Below are 16,498 nucleotides of genomic sequence, written 5' to 3'. Positions count from 1 at the left end.
TTGAAATAAGTCATAATTACGCATTAAAGTCCGTTTAGTGGTGTCTCACCTCTTGGGCTTGCCTATGTGAGGCACATGGTAGCCAGGTTTGCACTTGTACTTGCAAAAAGACCCAACTTTGAGGCCTGTGGCATTGCAGCGTTTGGTCTGCAGGACAGCGTTGGGTACAGGAGGAGGGACCGGACAGCGCAGCTCGCACAGAGCCTCGGGGAAGGACCACATGCCATCCTCCATACACGTCAGCACGTTATTGCTTCCTGCGGAGACAAAAGGACAGAGAAACGGGACACGCTCACTTCAGATCTAAAGTAAACCTATACTTCAATCTGATGTAAAAACTCAGTCTGCATTGTTTTTTGCAGTTGGTGTCAAAATCACATTTGGCATTTTACAGAGCTGACCTCTCGGTCCCAAGGGCCTTTAGTTTTAGGATGTGTCAGGGTCTACCCACCCACTAACTGAGCCGGTTCTCGGCACTGAAAAGTGCACTTCTTGCCGTAGGTGGTTCCTTCAGAGAACTCAAAGATAGCCGGGTGCACGTGGTACTTGTCAGGCCGCCCGCAGTCCACAGGTTCACAGGTCACCTGCTTGTTCCATTTCCCATCCGCGCAGGTGAGGGTCACTGTGGATTCAGACTGTCGAGAAGGAAAAAACAAAGGCAATAGTTTAAAAACATGGGAAAAGAACATTTTGTTTTCTCTAGGTCAATTCACTGCGACCGCAGACCATATCAAATAATACACTGCTTCAATAGCACAAAAAAATACAACTAAACTAAATAAAATGTATTTATGTATCTCTTGGTGAAAGGAAGCAGTGGGAAGCTAACAGTCTGAGTGGGTGATAATAAATGGCTCGGGTACAGCATATAAAGCTGTCAGAACTGAAGGCAGAGTGAGTCAGAGGTCATTTCTGCTGTTTTACAAGTTAAGTCTGACCTGTGTGATGTCTCCAAAGGCATCTGTGCTAATAGCAGAGCCACAAACCACACACATGCCCGACCCCCCCATAAGAACAAAACAATTAAACTTTCTGCCGAATCACTGCTATGACATAACGCGACTTGTGTTTCATTAGTGATTTGAAACTTATTTTCTGTCGGAAAACCCTGAACGAGTCCAAGTGCGCCAAGCCCAGTTCCACGAAAAAACGAGACTGACGAAGCAGATCCTCATTTACGCACGAGAGTAAAGTTACAAACTGTCACGAATTCATGATTGTCCGCACACTTACGGTAAATTACAATAACCTTGGTGCTGAAAACGACCATTTATAAAGAAAGCTGGTGTTTTTAAGTTAACGTTGACAGTAATAGCAGTGTTTCCCGCTCCTGTTATACATCCATAGGTAATTTCGCTCGATTTATTGCAAAAAGGACAAATGAATTTATTCCAGAGTGAGAATGATCCGGTTCACAGAAAGTTTTACTCCTTCCTTTAACCAAAATAGACACTACATATTTCAAAAGGTGCAGGAGAACATGCTAAAAAAAAAGCAAGTGTCCTTACTTTCTCTTTCTCTGTCTCTCCTCACTCTGTCAAAATCCAGTCCAACAATGAAGACTAGTCGGCTTACAGTTTATTTGGACTATTTAGTTGTCCTTGTCTCTTGAGTAATATGCAGGGACATTTACTGACCTCTTATTGAATACATAAATCACTGCTTTTATTAACACAAATCCCTAACCGTGCCTGCAAACAACCAAAGAATCACACTACTGTGTACAAAGCAGGAATAACAGTCATGAATTTGTCACCAGCAGCACAACACTGGATTCTTCTACTAGTTCCTCGATGAATCTTCAAATGTGTGAACCGCGTAGAAAGTTTGTGCTTTTACTGCAAGACAGCAAATTTAAGACCGAAAAAAAAAATTTATTGTGATCTAACATGGTGTGGGTTATGAGACTGTTGTAATTTTTGTGTGTGGTATTAAGCATTAAGTAAAAAGTGATGTTTAACATAAACCATACCCAGCGGCTTGGACCCGGGCCGTAGGTGGGCTTAGAGTCCAGACTGTTTTAATGAAGCACAGAGTAAAACATGCACTTCTCCACAGTTTTCTCCTTTTGTTTATGACAAGTGATGAAAGCTGGTTAGTTCCAAAAAAATAAAAATAAAAAAAAGATGTCAGCTATGTTTATTGAAACAATTCTTGTGAAGCCAAAAGTTTTTGCTGGCAAGGCACAGATTATTGTGGCAAATGTTCTTTAACTTGCATCCACAAAACAAAACATCCAAGACTTACGAAGAGCATTTTTATTGCTTCTTTACTGTGACCCAGACCATCTTTTTTCATGCTCTCGTCTCTTTTCTCTTTATTTGAAATTGCAGATTTAAATGGGCTGGAATGTGGTGAGCTTATCTAATGTTCTGTACCCTCTCAGGAAATGTACCAGCACCTAAAACTGAGCAAAGCAGCGGGAAGCATTTGAAATGCAATCCAGACACAGTTACAAAACACTTTTTGCCCCCTTCTTTCCCTCTTCCTTTTCTTGCGCTGAAGCTCTTATTGAAAACAGCTCACCATGGAAGTGTGAGCCTTAAATATTTGAGGTGAATATATGAAAAACAAAACAAAACAAAACAATGAGGAAAAAACCCCCCCGAAAGACATAAAACCAAAGTAAGCACAACAATAAACTAAGCAAAGCAAAATAAACAGAGGAGAGCAAACAAAAACTAAGCAAAGCCAAAAAGTTAAACTAAACAAAACCAAACGAAAGAGCAAAAAAGTAAAAACAAAAATAACAGAAAAAACTATGTTAAAACAAAATCAAGCAAAATAAATTGAGAGAAGCAAAAGCTAAAACTTAAAATATAATAATTATAAAAACAAACAAAAAAATGACTGAAGTAAAACAAACAACAAAAAAACTCTAAAATTTTAATAAAAACTAGAAAAATAAATAAACCAAAAGTAACTAAAAAAAATGAATTCAATGAAACAAAACAGGCCAGAAACAACAACAGAGCAAAGCTAAACTGAGACAAAAGACAAAACAGATAAAACTGAATTAGATAAAGCAAATCTCACAACCTACTGCTTTTAGGTAAAGCAAGCCACAATCTACTCAACATCTCCCCCTAGGGTCAGAGAGGCCGCTGTCTGCGTCATAACAATGCCAAGGAGCGTGTTAGTCCACATACCTGGCTTCTTTATAAAACTTGCGAGAGGCTAAAGAAGTACATAAAAGTGTCATCTAACTTTCCCTGCGTAGACATCTCTGGCTCTCTCAAAGCCATTTCAAAGCTCAATGGCAGCTTAGACACAAGGTTTATTAGCCGGCACTGGCTGCATTACAGGAGCAGTAAAAGAAATGACCACAGTCACATGGGCTGTGTGGGACGAAAAGGAAAACATAAACTGTTGTGGTTTAACAGAAGCAACACACACACATGCGGGGGCTGTTTAAATGCCCACCTGTACGGTACGTAATCCGTGTCGCGGGCGCAAACGAAAACATAAACACACGCCGCTCCCGCTTGGAAGTTGTATCACGACGGGTCGTTCCTTCTGGTGAACGCAGGGAAGGGGACTGCCGTCGCATCGGGGGGTGGCGAGTCGCCGGGGAAGGGGGTCTGCGTGCGGAGTTTCCTTCTTTTAAAACTTTACAGCTGCTGATTCCTCCTCCACTGAGTATTTAACTACCACTGACTACTGTGCCTAATTCAACACAGATGCCTCTGTTGGCTTTTCTTCTACACCCCAGCACCATCCCGTGTTTCTCTCTTCGAGCCCTCGCACACACGCACCAATACACAGTAACACACGTAAGCAAACAAGCTCCACACACACACACACACGCACACACACACCCACGCAGAAGCTCTAGAAAAAAAATAAATAAAAAAAGAAGAGGAAAAACAGGGGGTAAAGCAAACCTCGAACTCTCGGCTTCCCTCCGCTCTGTTGAAATGTTGTTTGCCTAACAGTGATTTCAGGACATGCTCTGCTTTCAATAACACCTTGGCAAAAACAAGCGGCCGGCAGCCAGGAAGCTGCGGACACAAAGACATGACACTGTAGCGGTGCTTGTTGCTGTAGTTATCTGCTCCCAAAACTGTCCTCCGTTCATGATGGGTTGCGTGATTATAACCCTTGATGCTTAGCTTGGCCCGCGACCTTATAAACACACATTTATCTCTGTCCGTAACAGCTCCTAATGCTGTTTTTTTTTCAATAGGACCGTATTGGCACCCTCTCAATGATGTTACGGTAACAGGTTAATGATGAAATGGCTAATTTGTCTCTGACTAAAGGCTTTAGGAACACACATTATGAGCTCCCTGGAGATGGCTGATAAGCTGTAATGACTGTGCTGGGATCAGCACTTTCGCTCTGTAAAGGTACGAGGGCTCCCTCGCACTGCCGTCATCAGCTCTCCTGCTCACACGCGAGCGAGTCTTGGAAATACATCTCGCCAATTTCTTTTTAGCCTTTATTTGGACACATTTTTGCAGGGTACACTCTAGAGATGTTATAATAGCAGTTCTAAACAAATGGCCATTTACAATCAAGTGCGTGTTTTGATATTATTTAATCTACTGTACACATTACACAATATGTTCAGATGGGGTTTTTTTCTCCCCATAGAAGCCAAAGCAGCTAGGGCCAACTGTTGAACATCTGTGAGATCAATCGAATAATTTTTACTTGAACAACAATATGATGGTTGTTTCGAAAAACGATTTTACGTCATGACGAAATGATGAGACATACAATATATGATTTCAAATTTAAATCTAAAATGCAAAACCTTTTCCTCTTAGTAACAGAATTACTAAGATTATGTTAGTACTGCACAATGTTTAAATGTTCTAAAAATAAGTAATTTTATTATAATTATTTTTAATGAACAATATGAAAATGTATTAATAAATGTGTTCTGTGTGTGTGTAACAGCATGTTATTACAATATTTGTTTTTTTTTGTGCAACATATTTTTATAGTGCATTATTTTAGTACAATTTTATTTTTATAATTTATTTTTATTTATATCTATCTATCTAAACCTGCTGTTGCGTTGTTATCAATAAAAGTAAAGTATTCAATCTTAACTATTAAAAAACATTTTCATTCATTGAAATAAAGCTGAAGGAAATGTAAATATTAAATGAATTACTGAAAATCTGAAATATTGTTTTGGCAAATAACTGAAATGAAATTATTTTTAATTACTAAAACTAAAACTTTAAATAAAAAATTAATTTAAAAGATACATTGAAAAGAATAAAACCGACGAAAGCTACATATATAAAAATGGTAATTTAAAATAAATATTATAGTTGTACATAAAACTAAAATAGCATTGCATTAAACAGGCCTAGGTTTAAAAACTGCACAATGTGTGACTGTGGGTGCATTTTAAACAGATAAGTTATGGTAAAAAAGAGTGTAATGTTATTTCAGAATTTTTTATTTTTATTTCACATATTTATTTTAAATTGCTGCGCTGTGAATGTAGCACTGCAGTTACACTTTGGGTAATAGTCATGGCCATCTTTATGAAAAATTCTCCCCTCTTACCTTACATAACCAGACCAGACATCTCCCCAATGGCCTCTGAAGCCCCCAACCCCCGGACCCCAATGTGCACCGCTGTTAAATAAGCCGAGCCCTCCCAAAAGCAGAGAAAAACTGTCTGCTGCCTTTCCTTCCAAATGCGTAATAACTCACAGGCCAAGCTTCTCAGTCGACTGCGGCTGCTGGCAGAAACCCACCCAACATACAGTAGAGCCCAAGTGCTTACAAAGAACACACAGCACTTTCTTGTCTTTTCTGTTTTTACGTTTGCATTTTCCCTTTTCTTTCTTCCCCTTGTTCTCCTTCTGTCAATATCACAAGAGAACAAGCGTTGGAAAACAGAACAGAGTTGTTTTTGAAAGACCAGAGCTGCAAATGGCCCAAAACGTTCTTTGTGAATGGGCGGGGTGAAGGATGGCCGAGGGCTTGTGGAGTTGGCCAGGTGGAGTGGGATAAAGGATTGCCATTGCCACCACTGGTCTTTTGTGTGGGGGACCGGGGTCAATGGGTTGCAGTAATCGCCGCTCGTTGCTTAGTGAGGGTGTACTGCAGTGCAGCTGATCCGTGTCTGGGCCTTAAACCGAGTCCTCGGGGAGTGCGGTGGCGGCTAAGCATGGTGCTCCACTGTTTTGAAGTCAAATAGACTCGAACAAATTGCATCCTGACCGACTACACTCTGACACTTTCTTCACACGTTCAAGCAGTGGTGAACCAGAAAATACAAGCGCAATTAACAGATGTGCATGGCACACACACACGCAAGGCACAAGCAGACCCTCGTGAACAGATTCTTGGGAATGAACAATGCTCAGAGGTCGAAAAGAGACATCAGAGGTCAAAAAACGTTAACTAGTGAAATGTTCCGCTGAATCAGGTCTGGCAAACTTTATCTGAATCTGACCCTGAAAGCTGAATGCGAGTAAAGCGAGTCGCTTTTTGATATTTATCTTAATACTCTACCTGTATTCATCTAATTATAGGCTGAAATCAAACCGAATATATTCACTGTCCATAAGTCACAATTTTTATGTCCTAACCAGTGTTGGGTAAGTTAGTTAATTACCAGTTACTAATTGCATCTTCAACAGTGTTAAGATTACTGTGCGAATTACTAATATTTAATTTACATAAATATTTAATGACTTATTGCTAATTACTTTCTAGGTAAACTATCAGCCAAATGAAACAGCTATTTTAATTCTTTCAAATAAATAATATATAACTACATAAAGTATTCTGGTCACGCTTTAAATGACTATTTACTACAAACTATAATAGTGAGAATTATACACCAAAGTGTTACCAATATTCTTATTAACTTCTTATTAACTTAAGTATTTCAAGTGAGAATGGTACTTAAAAAATATGCGTTTTAAGGTTAGGCTTTACATTTTTGGCATTAAATCCACCACAGTATTAAGTTTTATTACATAATAAGTAACTGTAAATAAATTACAGAAAAAATAATAACAGTAGTCCATATGTATCCCTAATTAAATTACAGTAACTAATTACTAGTTCTATCAAACAAGTATCACATATTCCAAAATATTAAGCAGCATAACTGTTTTCAACATTGATAAAAGTATTTCTTAAGCAAGAAAAACGCATATTAGAATGATTTCTGATGGATCATGTGACACTGATGACTAGAGCTAAAAAACTCTTTGCCATCACAGCAATAAATTACATTTTAAAACACAAATTGACGAATAAAAAAAAAAACATAAAAACACTGCATTTATTAGTACTACTGCAGTATTTCTAATAACAAAATACAAATGCCACCGTTGTTTAAATGAATCATTACAAAGAACTGTAGAAAATGATCAGGTTTGTTTGGAAATTTCCAAAAGCAAGACGAACCCCACAGATGCTAAATCACAAAAGGATGCAGCCATATGCTGGGGGGGGTGAAGGAGCATGTTCGTGTTAGCCAGACAGTGATTTTTGGAAGGAAACTTCCTTTCCATAACTCACGGATGACTTTTGAGGTTGCTGTTCAGTCAAACTGTTTTCTAGCATATAACAACAACAACAACAACAACAGCAAAAAACCCTTCCAGTCAGAAGGGAGGGTGAGAGTACTGTTTATGAAAAATCTACAGCTTCTCTTTTATTTGAGCATTCCAGCAGTTCCAGGCAGAGAAAGAGACATAAAAACAACATCAAGCCAATAACAGAAAGTCCACTGGCCTGAGCGCCAGCTATTGTGACCATTCACTTACCGTCTCACAGTTTGGTTAGCGAACCCACGTAAGCCATAAATCTTTACTGCTACTTTCTTTGTATGTGGTCAGGGCATGAGTCAATGATTATTGTTTAATGTAGAATAAACCGCTGTGTGTGTGCGGGTGTGCCTGTGTGTGTTTGTGTTGTGTGCTTCTCTATCAAACCTGGTCAAAATACTCGGCAAAAAATGCAATGCATATGTACAGAAAACACACACGCATATACAGCGTAGCCTTCACAAATACACATTCACATTACCTGTGTTTTAATGATATCGTCATCTCGGTGTATCTTTAGTGTATATCCTCGGTTGCAGGTGATAGTACAGCGAGCTCCATTGAAGTATCCAGGACTGTTGCACTTCATCTCTGCATTACTGACCATTGGCTTCTGACATTCAATAGCGTCACACGAGTAATGAACGCAACTGAGGGATCACAGAAAGAACTAATTATTTTTATCACAGTGTCAAATCACTTTTTTCCAATAACAAAATGTAACACTACAACTTTGGCTACAACTATAATCCTAATTATCTCTTAAAATACAGCACTAAATAGTTTTTTTATTACCGTTATTTAAAACATGCACCAGGATTTACTCTGTAGTGGTCAATCTATATCTGTTGTGCTTTTGCTGTTTAACAGGAAAACAAATTTAAGCGATCTTTCATACCAAACAAATAATTCGTACCACTTTAAATGAGTTTAAATTACAATTTTTACTTTTCTTACTAACACTTGTGAATCATGTTTAATGGGTAAAAACAAAAGCTTTGCTGACGACTGTGAGGATATAGCGTGACAGAGAAAAGGCTTTGTATTGGTTTTGGTTTAAAGACGGCCTTTTATTATTAATCATTTTATTGCTGTCTTTTATGTATGTGCTTGTAAAGTGAAGTAAATTGATTTGATTTATTAAATAACATTGTGCAATAGGGGATTAAATAAATGTGTCATCAACATATCTTCAAAACTTGTCACTAGACACTGTAATGGACATCTTTAAACATGATACACACACACACACACACATATACTAATAGTATAATAACAGCTCCAAGACCACATCTAAGCACAGTGAACTGGCAAAACGTTTAGTCTGTACGCTTACATGAGAGAGAGAGAGACAGCAATGCTAGATTTATTTCCTCACCTTTGGCCCATGGGGTTGTAGATTTCATTGCTCTGGCAGCCGCTGATAGTGATGGGGTCAAAATATTGAAATGAGCGCAGCCCAACACCTGAGATGGCCACCAGAGGAGAGCTGAAGCTCACTATAATGGCTTTTGTCCGGTAGAAAGCCACGCTCAGGTCGTGACTCACAGGAATTACCATTGGATTGTTCCGGCAGCTCAGCCTCCAGTCCCCTACAACCATCCAACAAAAATAACCTTTCACACACAGCTTGGAGTTAAAGGTGTGTTTGTAATGTTATTGAGATTGGGCTGAGGCTGACCGAGAGGGTGGGTTTGCTCCTTAGTGTCCACCAGCTGAACAGTAATGTTGTGTTGTCTTTGGTCGATGTCGGCCGTTCCGTCAGCAGCTAGGTGAATAATGACCGCAGCAGCCACCATAGGATGGGCGTAATAGGCCTTTCGGGAGACAAAAACAAAAACAAAACTCACTGACAGTCAGTTCTATCACTGCTAATTGTGACCTTACCAACTAACATGTGCTCCAGGATCAAAATATTGTATTGATCAAACACAGTAACAAAAGTATTTTAACCACAATCTTAGTTCTTAATCTAATTTTGAGGGAAATGAGATTCAGGGTTCATTGTCCAATGTGTTTCTGCACTCAACCAGTTATTTGTGATTAATGGCATTTATAAAAATTGTGTTTGCAATGAGTATTCAACCAGAAATATGTATAGAAATGTCCAATTTTACATTTGAAATTACAGTAAAATTCATAGGTTTCCCTTGACTACTGGAAACCTGTAGATTGATAGAGCTAAATTAGTTTATGAGATTGTTGTTTCAGGAATATGTACTACTTGGTGAAGTCACATGATCATATTTATGCACCTGATGTTACGTGACATCAATGTGTTCAACTGAAACCACAAAAAAAGACATTAGCGTGGTTAGTCATCTCTTACCTTCAACCAGTACTGTGATGTCCAGCTGTGCTGCTGAGACTCCTCACAGGGAAACCAAGCGTACTGTGACACGCCATGTGACAGGTCAAACACCTTCGACTGACAGCTCTGGGCAGACAAACACACCACATATTCAATGTTATCACCCTTCCTTAGTTAAATCCTACCCAATACAACGGTCTTGTGTGTGTATATATGAAGAGTTCAGATGCAAAAGCCTGTTGTTTTTGGAAATTTTCTTCTAAAATGAGCATTTTCATGTTATTTACTTTGCCAGAAGAATTTATATATATATATACTTAATATATATATATATATATATATATATATATATAAACATTTTTAAGCAAAGATGTGTTAAACTGATTCTAATTTAGCTCTTTTGTTCCTAGAATCCACGAAAAAATACTTTAAAAATAAACAGTTTCCAAAAAAACAGTAGCGCAACTGTCTTCAACATTGAAAAATACAGGATGTTTCTTAAACGACAAACAAATTAGCATGAGAGGATGATTTCTGAAAGATCGCGTGACACTGAAGACTGGAGTAATAAATTACATTTTAAAATACACAAAATAGAAAGTTATTTCAAATTGTAAAATTATTTAAGAATATTAATGTTTTTACTGTATTGTTCAAATAAATGCTGGTGGGCTGAAGATACTTATTTTGAAACCAAGGAAATCTTACCGACCCCAAACTTTACAGCATATTTTGGACTATAAACACAAAAGCACTTAAACAGAGTAATGATGAGGCTACAAGCCGGCAGTCCGCTATGAGAATGTAATTTAGACCATCTGGAAGCTCACAATTAGCCTTACAAGTGGCCAGGTTAAAGCCAGTGAAATCCGGGTGAACAGGGTGAACTGACCTACCACTCTCTTGAGAGCAAACCGCAATGAGACCAAAACTGGCCTGAATTCTAGCGACTGCCGAGTTACAGAATTACTCCCATGAAGACATCTTAGTCTCGGTGCGAGAGTGAAGTTTACCAATCGTGCAAGTTGGTTTTCTTAGGACATTTCAATTATCAAAAAAGTTGTTGAGGACAGAGTGAAGAAAAAATAAAAATAAAATAAAATAAACACATAATGAATTAATTTATTTGTTGGCTTTTTACTTATTATTATTTATTTCCCCTAAAATCAAGTCCACATTTAGATGGATAATCATGCAAAAGCCTCTTTCTGATTGACCATTTGAAATAAATGCTGATCTGCATGCCTTTTTTAGTGGTATTTTGACGGAACAGCCCACTCCAAGTCCAAGTCTTCTACACTCTTCGCCCTTGTTTCACGGTGAATTGCATCGAGTGTATTTCATTTCACTGTAGAATAATGTGACAGAGAACCTCACTGAACCCCCTGAACCCATCTGTGGGGTGACAGTGTTGCAACGCTAGGTGACACTGGAGAGCTGCACGCTTCCTCACAGACTGAACGCCACTAATTATGTGTTCAGTGTTTGTGTATGTGTCACAGCAGCAGGAGCAGATCAGGGCAGCAGTGCTGTCGTTTAGACTGTCTCCTATCCCTGCAAAACAGACGTCCACGGGATTTTTGGGGTGGTAGGCAGAGGGGTTTTTCTGCTCGGTCAGCAGTACAGGTGTGCCGCTAACTGTCTGGCCTTTACGCTGACCTCATTTCCCCTTCAATCATTTATCTCTGCATTAAACATCCATTCACTTTGAGCTTCAAGGTGCTTCAAACCCACTTCGATTCTACAAATGCAAAAGTAAAAGTACCGAAGATAAGATATTTTCTTTAATTAAGTTCTCAATAGCCTTATTAAAATGAGCTATTATGAACTGAATACAAATAAATTATTTTTAGTAGTACTTATTAGCATGTGCGTGTAAATTATAGAAAAATATAGTTTTTTTAAAATGTTTTGAATTTGTTGTTATTATTGTACTGATTATTAATTTGAATTTTAGTTAAAGAAAATATTTAATATATATAAAATATAATCAAATCATAACATAATAAAAAATAGCTAGAATTGAATAGCTAGATTTGAATATAAATTACAAATTTCAATATTTTATGGAAAACAAGTCAACATACTCATAAACAATGAGTTCTGCAGTGCAGTATAATGTATAACAGTTTATTCTTAGCCAGTTTATTCTTAGATATTCTTATCTTTATTTCTTTATTCTTTAATATTGAAAACATTTCAGTAGCTGTTCTTATATTCCACGTGCACATAATCTTTCTGGACAGAAATGAATTTGTCTCTCGAAGTGGAATCATCTTACAGTTTACAGATCTAGAGGTGATGTAATATTACATGAATTAGACTAAGAGACCGGCAATTCACTTCATTCACTTCTCTAAGACAGCTCTGCAGGGAGAGAGCTGACTGGAGCAGGGGGATTCATAACATCTTTTTCATCTCTAAATGCCTTATAAAATTTGAATGAAACCATTACAAAATTAGCCGCAAAACTAGAGAATTCTGATGTAATGCTTAAAAGAGACTTAGAAAGGGAGTATAGGGTGAAAAAATAGAATGAGAGGATATTCGTTTCTGCACTCCTGGCTTAGTCTCATGAGATTCCTCTCTCTCTGGCGTGCTTTATCGCTCTCTCTCAACACGCCACTGTAACCTCAGTGACACCGTTCCCCACTCCACCACCTCCCCTCAATCGAGTCAAGTACACCACCGTCCTGCCACTCCGCTGGCCGCTGAGCCGCACAATAAGAGAAGAAGCAATTAGCCGTTCCCATACGCCGCTAACATTGATCACCAACTAAAACACTCAAGCTGTTTCCAACCTGAACGAGGCCTTGATTCACATTCATATGAATTACTTGCGAAGAGAAACTCCGCACAAAGGTGCATTGGCAAGACTATTCAAAGTCATCGTAACCTGTGCGCTACCGTTTCCCATTACGAGCCACAATACGCATTTTCTAGCAACAATGAGGTTCAAGCCCAACTGTGAAAAATGGCCATTTCTCAGTGCCATAAATCCTTAGGTTGCGCACAGCATGATAGGAATAGTTTTGTGACATGATTAATTCAGGAGCTTGCACGATTTCGGGCACAAGAGACTCGCGCTCCACAAACATCACGAGAGCGGGGAGAGGAGGAGGAGAAGTGGCCAATAAAACTGTAAAATTACAAATGTATCATGTTGAAATATCCAGGGAGTAAAACAACACAGTTTTTTTAGACGTCCCTCAGAAAGAGCCAATTCTTTACTACTTCCATGTGTGAAGGGTTAGAGCAATGTCTCAAATCTCTCCTTAACAGAATCTGCTTCTCAGCCGTTTATTGCGAAAAACTGCAGTTCAGTCTGACTTCATCGTCAATAAAAACATCATATTTTAGATCAGAGATTTTTCGGTGTTTTTAGTCCAAAGAGCCACTTGTACTTTAAAATTTAAAAATGTTGCCTCGTTAACTAACTGAAAAAAGCTGAAGCACGAAAACGACTAAATCTGAAATAAATATGAATTAACCATAATTACAAACAAAAAAACTACTAAAATGCCAAAAAATGTCATTCAAAAAAATTATATATATTATAAAAGCATGTATATAATACTAAAATAACACTTACACAATATCATCAAGCTTTCACGGGGTCTTCAACACATGCTTGTAAAAGAGCTCACCTTTGTCACCGCAGGATATCCAACAGCCACCTCCGCTGGACAGTGTATCTTCTCCTCATTGGACACCTCCACCGCAGTGGCCCACTGATCCAGGAAGCCGCTCGGAGTATAGAGACCACAGTCCCGTACGCTTGCCTCCCGCTCGAAGTCCTCACACACACCATCACCGTCGTAGAAGTAACACAAGCTTGGCTCATCTTCAGAGGAGAGAGGTAGGCTGATGATACACTGGGCGACTTTTTTTGAGCAATGTCGCTTGGACACTTTTCAGTTGAGAATGGGTAACACATTATCAGGATAATTTAGATCAGTCTTGAGCCCTGATTCCCTACATTTGCCCTGCAACATTGCTCAAAAAGTTACCTAGTGTATCATCAGCAGTAGAGATGAACTGGTATGAGAGCAGTACAGAACCACTGCACCAAAAGCCCATTTCAAATGCTGAGATCAGCAGAGTGTTTGAGCTGGTAGCAGTTATTCATGTCTTTATTTCAGCGGTCCTCAGACAGAATAATAATAATGGCAGACCACCGAAAAACACTCTACCCATTGACTTCAAAATAATTATTTACAGTAGACACATCTATTGTAGATACACACACACAAATACATTGTTTTCTGCCTTGGATCAAGGGATGAATTTCTATAATTTATCATTTGCTTGGGGGCAAATCTGTAAAATTAATAATTGTGTGGAAATGTAAATTATGAAATTATCCCACTTACTGTAATTGTTAACATAAAAAAAAAACAAAAAGAACTTAAAGTTAATTTGAATATTTGCTAAATACTGTACATTACGCTTCATTAATCAGCCAAATAACTTATGCTACAGTCTGAATGATGTGCACATACATTTCAACAATATACAATGATAACAACAGCTTTTTTAAATGATCTCACTTACTGTTTATTTTGGCAGACAAAAAAGAGAAAAACTCAAAGCCAGTTTAAATTTATAATAGGAATAGGAATAAAACAAAAAAAAACATTTTAATTATCAATATTAGAAAAAGAGCTGATATTTCATTTAGCTGAGTACAGGACATTCTGTTTAGTTTTTCATACAGTGAATGTTGTTTAGAGCTCTCACTGTTTTACTTGGCATTACTTCACAGTGTTAATACATAGCCTTTTTTTAAACCGGCTTTCAAACAAGGACAGTCATAAATCAGCGTTCATGATGACAGATTGATTATCTTTTATGACTGTACTTCATGTATCAGCAGCCCAGATGCACTTCTCGCAAATTGATCACGTCAATTAAAATCCCACTACCATTATCAGATGAAGGACTTCGGTCTTCTTTTTAATAAGAGGTCTAGCCTTTTAAAATGTTGATTTGTGTTGTTTGTTCTGTTTTGTGCCCTGATGTGTCCCGTTCCTGTCTTTGCCCAGGCCCTGAGGTGTCAGCAAAATCTGAACGCGTATAGCTGACACTAAGGGAACATGCTATGAATTGCATCGTTTTGTCACCTGTTCAGTCATCCTGGTAATCCACAGCTACGAGGTGTCAATCATTGCAAACAGCAGTCAGGAAACATGTTTGCAAGATGTGCACTTATCAAATCAAACACTCTTTCCCTGGCAAGCTACAAAACAATATTAACAAGGCCAGACTATGTAAAGTTATAGGCATCCTCAGGCGCACGGCAGCCGCAGTACATCATTCAGAGGAAGCTACTATGTGTAAAGGGCAGCAGGATCCACGCAGCACCTTGTCACATCACTTCCTGTGCTAAAAAAGCACAGGAAGTGTTTTATTAATACTGCGTTACCGTGTACGGTTCGCGTGACACATTCAAAACAGAGCGCTGGAAAATATCAAGAAGCGCAGGGTTGACATAACTATAGGTCTTTGCCCCTTCTGCTTGATCAGAGGTTTGTCTTGGGGTTCGTTCAACATAAATGTAAGTTGCGCAAAAAACACTAAGCTCAGATAAGACATTTTATTTCTGTCAAGCGGTGTGCTGTTTTGGAGAAAGTATTTGGCCGTAAAATGAGACGTTGTTGAAAGTGACATATGAAGCTCCAACTTTCCACACAAAGACGTACGGAACGAATGCGGCAAAGCAAGTAGAATGCGCTGAATGCCTGTGACAATTACTTAAAGGAAAATTTAAATAGTACTGCCAAAATCTAAAAAATCTTTCATCTACTCACCCTTATGTTGTTCCAGAACTTTATATTTCTCAGTAAAAATGCAATGCAAAAACATTGCAATGACAGCGCACTGGTTGCTCTTTTCCATACAGTTATAATGAATGAATGAACAGAGACTAGGGAGGTGCGAAAGAAAGGAGATCTTAGTATTTTTTTAAATTTCCGAGCATGTTTTAACAAATTTCAAAGAAATTGAACCATTTCTTTAAATGTGAAACTAAAACTGCTAATAGGTTGTCACAAATCAGCGGCTACATCCGCAATTGCTTACTTTCAGAAGGCAAAAGTTCCTCAGATAACCACTATTTCTGGTGAGATTCTGAAGAGAACTTCCAATGGACAGGTTACTATGAGGCCACTGGAGAGGAGATGTGAATGGCAGTGAAGTGAAGAATTTGACACCGATAAGTCACAAGACAAATTTAGTATGGCTAGTTTACATCCATACTGCGCACATTTATACAATACTGGATATGCTGCTGTAACAGCCAATGGGTAATTTCTTATTCTAAAAGAGTATGAGTGTTCAGATGCAGTCACTGTCTTAATGAGTGAGTCATTAATTTAGTCGATTCAAACCACTGATTCCTTAAGGAAAAGAGCAAGCGTTATTACGAATGAGTTATTGACTCACTTGATTCATTCAAAAATGGAGGTTCTTTCAGGAACCCAATATAAAACACCACTGTATGTAGCTCCGAAATGCACAACTGTTTTACATTGGCTTTGTTTAAATTAATATTATTTAATTTTATTATTTAATTAATATTAATTAGTATTAACTTGTCTGTTGCAAACAAATCAATATTTTCAATTGTGCTGATAAAAGAAACAAATGTGCG

General features: G+C 38.2%; 1 protein-coding gene across 1 annotated transcript in view; it reads right to left on the bottom strand.

Annotated features, from left to right (window-relative positions):
* The window catches only part of pappab (pregnancy-associated plasma protein A, pappalysin 1b), a 72,851-nt gene that overhangs the window by 19,008 nt on the left and 37,345 nt on the right, over nucleotides 1-16,498 (bottom strand). The window contains exons 10-16 of the mRNA XM_043238202.1: nucleotides 13,494-13,690; nucleotides 9,865-9,972; nucleotides 9,217-9,352; nucleotides 8,914-9,127; nucleotides 8,017-8,185; nucleotides 452-635; nucleotides 50-257 (exon numbers count right to left, since the gene is read on the bottom strand). Coding sequence (XP_043094137.1) covers nucleotides 50-257; nucleotides 452-635; nucleotides 8,017-8,185; nucleotides 8,914-9,127; nucleotides 9,217-9,352; nucleotides 9,865-9,972; nucleotides 13,494-13,690 — 1,216 coding nt within the window. The remainder of the gene's footprint in view (nucleotides 1-49; nucleotides 258-451; nucleotides 636-8,016; nucleotides 8,186-8,913; nucleotides 9,128-9,216; nucleotides 9,353-9,864; nucleotides 9,973-13,493; nucleotides 13,691-16,498) is intronic.

Source organism: Puntigrus tetrazona, chromosome 5 (genome assembly GCF_018831695.1).
Source record: "Puntigrus tetrazona isolate hp1 chromosome 5, ASM1883169v1, whole genome shotgun sequence".
Classification (NCBI taxonomy): domain Eukaryota; kingdom Metazoa; phylum Chordata; class Actinopteri; order Cypriniformes; family Cyprinidae; genus Puntigrus; species Puntigrus tetrazona.
This window is presented reverse-complemented; position numbering and strand designations above follow the sequence as displayed.